Raw genomic sequence first — 8,368 nt, forward strand, 5'->3', positions numbered from 1 at the left:
TTGTTCCGGCGGTACAAGTAACGAAAGTGAAAGTACTGCCATATATGCTTAACAGAAACAACTTCAAGTTTCATTCATCAATCAAACTGGTAATTAAGTCCGCCTTCTTTAAAAGTGATTCACTAGAATTTAATAATGTTTTTGTTCACTTCCGTGGTCAAACACTTGTTATTTGCTATGCTGAATATGAATTTTTTACTTTATTTAATCTAAATTTATTGAGTTTTTATTCTTTAAGTAATTTATTTATTGTATACAAAAACTGGCTTGTAGTAACCATGTTTTATTAATGCTTTGATCCAGTAAAAATTTATTCATTTTTAGTACGCTTATTAATTTCATAGAGTGTAAAATCTTTTATCATTTCAAGAATAAGCATAAATTAGATTATTTTCGATCTGTAATTGTTTTCATTATTTAGAATTTCCGTTCAAAATTTTTATCAAAATTTTATTTTTTTAATGATGCGTTATGGAATGTATATTGTCAGTATTAGAGCTGTAAATTTGCAATTTATAAAATTTTTAGAATTCTTTGGTACAAGGTATATACATGTACTTAAGAGTCATATCAAGTTAAAAAAATTTTATTAAGGTTTATAATTTTTTCTAAATTCAGAAAAAAACATTATAAAATTACGAAATTTGCCATTAATTTCAATGGGAAAAATTGGGGGATGGATAAAAATGAGGTAAAATTTTCCAAAAACACCTCACATTTGCAGAAAAATATTGTTTGAATATTTTTTAAATTTTTTTTACTTTGTCCGGCTCTAAAATCACTGATAATGCAAAAATAGTATGAGGTGAGCATAAAAAGTCAATATAGCCCTACTTTTAAAGATTAATACTCATAATTTGAATATTACGTTTTATTTATGAGATATTTACATAACATTTCTACCGGAGACAGTTTTGATTTGTTCATCAGAGGACACTTTATTAATTTTTATATAATTTTTAACGTAGGAAAAGGAATTGAAATTAATATAAAGTTAAAAATTGGGGGTCAAATTTTCTAAAAGCAGCTAAATATGCTGAAAATTGCTTATAGAATATTTTTAAAATTTTTTTGTTTTGTACTAGTCAACCAGTACCTATGACGTAAAGGGTGGTAAAATCGCTGGTAACGAAAAGATGGTATATAGGCAGGCATAAAAAGTCAATATAGCCCTAATTTTAAAGGGTAATACTCACAATTTAATTATTACGCATGTGTTTATGTAACATTACTACTGGAGATGGTTTGAATGTGACATCAGCGAACACTTATTTAATTTTTTTTAATAATTTTTCAGCATAAGGTAATGATTTTACATTAATATTAAGTTAAAAATGGAGTGTCAAATTTTCAAAAAACAGCTATATATGCTAAAAAATAGTTTGAGAACATTTTTTTTTAAAATTGTATTTTGTCCCAATCACTCCGTATCTATGATAAGAAGGGCGCTTAATTCTCTGCTAAAGTATTTATGGTATGAGGCGTGTATTACTGTAGGCGGTTAAGTCTGTTTTACCGCCTATATTTAAAGGTTAATACTGACAACTTTATTATTATGAATTTTTCTTTTAAGTGTTTATATAAAAATACGGTTTTGAATAGATCATCATCGAACACTTTATTAATTTTTTTAAAATATTTGAGTACAAGATAATGATTCGATATTCATATCAAATGGAAAATTAGGCGTCAAACTTTCGAAAAGCAGCTAAGTACACTAAAAACTAATTTGAGATAATTTTTGTTTTTAAATATTTGGTTCTAGTCACTCCTTTTCTATTGTGTAAAGGAAACTAAATTCACTGAAAATGCATAACTGGTATGTTGCCGGCACTAAAAGTCTGCTTAGTCTTATATTAAAAGGCTAATATTAGTAATTTAATTATTGGAAGTGTTTTCATAACGTAAGTACAGGAGGCATTTTTAAATAATATGCTGAAAATTACTTTTTGAATATTTTAAATTATTTTTTGTCCTTATTACTCAGTATCTATGGTGTAAAAGGTGCTAAATTTTCTGTTAATGCTTTGATGGTATTTAGCGGGTATTATAAGTCAGCGTAGCTCTTAATTTTTAGGTTCATACTCACAATTTAATTATTACGTTTTTTCTTTTCAAGTGTTTACATAACATTACTACTGTGTATTGTTATGACGTTACATATAATTCGGATGGTGAGGTCAACCGGAATTTCTTGTAGTAAAAATCTCGATGTGATGTTTTCTGCTAGAACACTTAATTATGTTGCAATTCCTATAATATAGGATAAATTGGAGATTTCAAGGGCAATAGCCAAATCCACCGTTTTAATTATCAGTTTGCCCTGTCGAGTGAGCATGCATCATATAATATTTCTAGGTACAGTAACAGCTTTATGTTGATTATCTTTTTACCAATTAGGTTTTTTCGAGAATGAATTTTGTCGAGTAGGTGTAAAGAAGTTTCATACGTGGACAACCCACCGCAGTCACATATTCCAATTGCTCTGAGACAGTATTATCATATTCGAGATTTTTAGACGTTGACACTTAAATAGTTCGCAAATAACATGAGTTAATAGAAAAATACCTTTCCTCTTCCCTCAGTTTGATTAAGAATAAAGGATTTTATTAAACTTGAACAGCCCTTACTTTGGTGTGACCAAAGGATGATGCAGTCCACTCTGGTGGGTGATACCCGAAATAAGAAGGTCAGTTGTACTACTATCGAGAATTCACAAACCAATAATCTAATGCACTAAATAATAAACCAAACCACTGACTAATATTCCCTATGCTGAACAGAAAAGGATATAAATACAAAGACTTCAAACTAAATTTTTCGCTGAGCACAAGCAGACTGTTAAAAATTACAAATTCATCTTCAAAAATCTAAAATGGAACGCAGACTCGAATGCTTACTCTACATTTCAATGATCAGTCCAATACTATATTACGCATCTCCAGCCAGGTTTAACATTTACCCATCCCTCTTAGAGAAACTGAAAAGATGCCAGAATAAAATGCTCCGAAAATAACACAAAATGGCTTATCCAAACTAAGAACATAAATCTCCATCTTAACATTGCTTTCTTAGACCATCATATCGCAAAGATAAATTGCAAAATTTTTAAAAAAAGCTATAAATTGTGATACCGCATGATTTAATGAAATTTTTGCTTTTGAAAACCTTAGAGAAGATATAAAACTCAGGCCAATGGAAGCTTATTTTTGCAACGACGCATCTTTATCTAAAATTCAAAATATTTAATTTTCTTTTCACTCCAATCAGTATTCCAGTTATCAGAAACAGTTACCCAAATGTAAAAATTTCAAGGTGGATTCGAAAAGGGCCGCAAACAGTTTCAGGCACCCAAGATAAATTTCGACGATGATGATGAGATTTTTCACTAACGAAAAAACATCCAACTTTTGCAAAAGCCAAACGCTAACTCCGGTAGAGTGGTGATTGGTGCGGTTTTAAAGAGAATTCTACAACGAATTTCCATTGTTTCAGAAAATATTTCTTCTAGTCGTAGCAAAGATAGTGCATTAATATTTTGACCATTTTCCCCCTACTATTTGGAGATATTTTATATTGTATATTAAAGGTCAGATAAAGAAATGACTATGCTCTAAATTCCTCATCAAGGTCTTGGAAGAATTATATTTGATTTCAAAATTTCGATTTTATTTTCTCTCAGTGATAAATGTATTTCAAACAAAACTCAAATATCGAAGGGTTATATAATAGGTATACTAAATATATTGATATAGGAACAAAGTATTATATATTAATATATTTGTTAATAATTAAAAATACACCAATACTGTTGAATTTTAATACCGATACTACTACCGTTGAGTGTCTTTTGCTCCTCAAAAGAGGTGTGCACCATAAAAATTACATGATAGTGGTGCATTTTGACTATCATGAATTAGCTGCGAGCACTAACATCATGCCTAGTGATGCTGAATTCAGTTAATCTCTATTCTAAAAAGATGGACCACAAAAAACATGTCTTGCTTAATTTTATGACGTAAATCTAGAACGGGTAACAGATAATAATAAATATAGAAATAATTTTTTTTTGAAATTATTTTAGCTTTATTACCTAAGTCAAAATTCTTGATGGTTTCATCAAAAAATTTTGATGGTTTATGTTGGTTTCAATGTGATTCGTGATGGTCCAACATTATTTGATGGTCACCATCATCCAACATTTGCCATTATGCTTTCATGGTTTTTGATATGCCAACAAACTTCCATCTTTCCATGATGGAAAATGCTACTTTAATACTATGATGGTTAACCATCAAGATAAGTTTGATTCTGGTGGGCCAACAATCTGTGATGGTCTATGATGGTTCCAACTATACATTTCCATGATGCTTTAATGAGAATTCTCGTTGGTTCTCAGGAATATACCATCAAAACAAGTTGCTATTCTTATGTTGGACCATCATAAATCAGCCCGAATTCCTACATTGGGATAATGGTTGTTCATGATTGTTCCAACATTTGATTTCTAAGACACTACGATGGAAATTTCAGATGGTTCAACACGAACAAACCATCAAAACAAGTTGTTATTCTTATGTAGGACCATCATACATCAGTCAGAATTCCTACATTAGGGTGATGGTTTTATATGTTGGCTACCATCAAATATATGATGGTTCATGATGAAATTATTGGTGGTTACCATCAAGATTATGTTGGCCCATCAATGGTAAACCATCAAAAATGACTTATGTCGATGTATTCCTTTAGTTTTCTGCATGATTTCGTAGTGTTATTCAGTACTACTTTATTGGTTATTTTTTTATTCGCCCAAATCGAAAGAAGGGTATTCGGCTGGTATTTAATAAATAATTAACAGTTCATTTCAGAAGAAGTTACTATTGTTAGAAACTTGTTAGAAATTGACGAAAAATAATAAAATACATAAGACACAATATAAGAATAATACGTAGCAAAAGCAAGAAGGAGAGACCTTTTGGACCGAATGCTTCAGATTCTTGTAATCAAGTCAAGAATGTCTAGGACTTTGCCTTGTAAGGCAAAGGGTCAGTATTGACCCTGCTGATTGTTCACGCAACTTCTCCGCCGATCTACTCTCGTTGCCAAAGTTACTATTTAGGAATGCAATTGGGTTTCGGACAGCGTGCTCCCTCTTCTCCCCACAGCCCATAATAGCAGTCTTTTTAGAAGTTTTACTGGTACTACAAAGCAAGCACACCACAAATAAATATTCATGTTGTATTTTATTAAAATTTTGAGTTCTGATGGTCAATGGTGTTTTTTATTTTACTCGACCAGTATACACGGCAATTTTCTATTTTATACGAGTAAGGATTTTTTTTGGCCGGGATAATTTGCTTGGCTGGGAGCTGGACTCACGTTTGGGAGAAGGGATGTTCGAATCCAAGGGGTCGAAGACTCCCCGTGTAGTAAATTGTGACTGGTGCACGTTAAATCTGTCGGGTCTCAAAGTCCTCCATGTTCCCAAAACAAATCAAAACCTCTGGGAGTACTGAATTGAAGATTGGTCTATCTGGTTAAGGACAAAACTACGATTTGTGGATGAATGAATGTATGAATGGGTCCTCTCAATAAACAACTGCAATGTATGGGTGTGACAGAACTCGAATTCTTGGCCATAGATGGCGCCACTGGAAAGCAAAAAAAATCGCTCACGCTCTGCCTTAATGGATGACGACAGCTATAACAATGATTTTTTATTTTACTCGACGCGTAGGGATTTTTATTTTACACGACGAGTATACACGAACATTTTTCATTTACACGACGAGTAGTGATTTTGTATATTTTACACGAAGAGAAATTATTTTTTATTTTACACGACGAGAAGTAGTTTTTTTATTTTACACGATGATTTTTTTAGTTTACGCAATGGATTTTTTTTATTTTGCACGATAATTTTTTTAATTTGCGTGACGAGTAGTGATTTTTATTTTCACGTCATACGCACAACGATAGAAGTTTGGTCCGACATGCATGCATGCCAAACAGGTAATACTGTTAAGAAGTAAGTATAATAGGTTTAATGACTAATAACCACGGTACATATGACCTATCACTCTACCAAAATTAGTTTGGTTCATGTTGAACTTTGTTTCAGCATTTCAAACACTTTAGTTCACTTTTAAGTATGTTCAACGAAATCGCATGAAATTTTGTTGTTGGCAATATTCGAAGAACTATATCACAGTTACATTGGTTCAAAGTTGGAACAATTTCATTGAATCTAAAAAGCTTTAGCAAGAAGACCATAAGCAATTTTGATGCGCGCAATATTCGAATAACTATAATGCCACAGTTACATTAGTTCAAAGTTAGAGCAATTTTATTGAATTTAAAAAGATTTGGCAACAACACCATAAGCAATTTTCATGCATGCAATATTCGAAGAACTATAATGCCACAAATACATCAGTTCAAAAATAGAACATTTTTATTGAATCCAGAAAGCAACAACAAGACCATAACATTAAAAAGAATACTGAAATTAAGTCTTTTGAACTATAGCTGAAAAATATTAACCACCGAAATGGTTTTATTTCTTTTAAACTAAACATTTTCTTCGCACATTTGAAAATTATGAGCAATCTTGGAAAGCAAAAATATCTTCATAAAATATTTTTTTATTGTTTTTAACAGGTTAAGGATTCAATTATTGATTGTCAGGTGTTCACATTTATGTTGTTTTATCTGTGAAAGATGCAATTTTCTCTTATTCAAGCTATTTTCGAAGATTCTACACTATTGAATCGAGCAACAGCTATTAAATATGAGCAATTTTAAATACTCCTTAATCTTATCTGTTATCTCTTCAGTATTTATGTTAAAAATTTTGTACGAATAAAAATTAATCTATTAAATTAAATTGAATTACAGATTATAATTAAAAAAGTTTGAGAAATATTTGAAAAGTTTGCGAAATTCTCTATGAAACTTAAATATCCATTATGAATTCATTCCATTTTACCTTTTAAAATTCAATTCAGAACATTAACGGGTAAGTAATTTAATATTTTATTTTCTTTCAAAAGATTATAATTAAGTCATATATTGTCACATCATTTCATGTTCTAAAAAAGTGAGTGTCATTTTTAAATCCATAATCGTTCGAGTGTCACAAAAAACGACTTTTCCGGCTGCGTAGTAAATTTTTCCCTTTCTTCGGACAACATATTTCTTATGACGTAAGGGAGCGAGATTAATCATTTGAATTCATCAGTTTTTATTAATGATTAAGCATCATGAACTTAACATTGATATGTCTAACGTTGAATAATAATTTTATACTAATACTTAAAAGCTAATAATTATAATAACAATAATTTATAAACTAATGTATAACTAATATTATAAACTAATATAAAATAATTTATAAACTAATAAATTATTTTATACTTATAAACTAATAATTTATTTATTTAAATAAATTATAATTACTATGTTTAACTAATTGAATTAATCATTTAATTTATGTCTTTAAGAAAAGTGTTTTTTTTTTTAATTAGCTAAGTGTTCGAGTGTTTTAAAAAACGACCACTTCTGCTGCGTAATAAATGTTTCCGTTTCTCCGGACAGCATATTTCTGATGACGTAAGAGAACGACATGAAACATTTGAATTCATTAACCTTTATTAATGATTAAGCATCATGAACTCAGTATTAATATGTTTAAGGTTGAATAATTCATTAGTAATTTTATTTAACTAAATAAATTATAATTACTATGTTTAATTAATTCAATTAATAATTTAATTTACGTCTTTAAGACAAGTGTTTTTTTTTAATTAGCTAAGTGTTCGAGTGTTTTAAAAAACAACCACTTCTGCTAAGTAATAATTTTTTCCCTTTCTTCGGACAGCATATTTCTTATAACGTAAGAGAACGACATGAATCATTTGAATTCATTAATCTTTATTAATGATTAAGTATCATGAACCAGGATTGATATGTTTAAGGTTGAATAATTCATTAATAATTTTATTTAACTACATAAATTATAATTACTATGTTTAATTAATTCAATTAATCATTTAATTTACGTCTTTAAGACAAGTGTTTTTTTTAATTACCTAAGTGTTCGAGTGCTTAAAAAAACGACCACTTCTGCTACGTAATAAATGTTTCCCTTTCTTCGGACACCATATTTCTTATGACGTAAGAGAACGATATGAATCAATTGAATTCATTAGTCTTTATTAATGATTAAGTGTCATGAACCAGGATTGATATTTTTAAGGTTGAAAAATTCATTAATAATTTTATTTAGCTAAATAAATTATAATTATTACGTTTAATTAATTCAATTATTCATTTAATTTATGTCTTTAAGACAAGTGCTTTTTTT

The 8,368-nt window shown here is 29.5% G+C and overlaps 2 protein-coding genes across 2 annotated transcripts in view; both read left to right on the plus strand.

Annotated features, from left to right (window-relative positions):
- Positions 1-4,654: 4,654 nt before the first annotated feature.
- The window catches only part of LOC139426853 (uncharacterized), a 5,587-nt gene continuing 1,873 nt past the window's right edge, over positions 4,655-8,368 (plus strand). Inside the window, exon 1 of the mRNA XM_071186956.1 lies at positions 4,655-4,711. Coding sequence (XP_071043057.1) covers positions 4,655-4,711 — 57 coding nt within the window. The remainder of the gene's footprint in view (positions 4,712-8,368) is intronic.
- Positions 6,662-8,368, plus strand: part of LOC107456203 (uncharacterized) — a 7,162-nt gene continuing 5,455 nt past the window's right edge. The window contains exon 1 of the mRNA XM_016074002.3: positions 6,662-7,021. The gene's annotated coding sequence lies outside the window, so the exon portion shown is untranslated. The remainder of the gene's footprint in view (positions 7,022-8,368) is intronic.

This window comes from Parasteatoda tepidariorum, chromosome 10 (assembly GCF_043381705.1).
Source record: "Parasteatoda tepidariorum isolate YZ-2023 chromosome 10, CAS_Ptep_4.0, whole genome shotgun sequence".
NCBI lineage: Eukaryota > Metazoa > Arthropoda > Arachnida > Araneae > Theridiidae > Parasteatoda > Parasteatoda tepidariorum.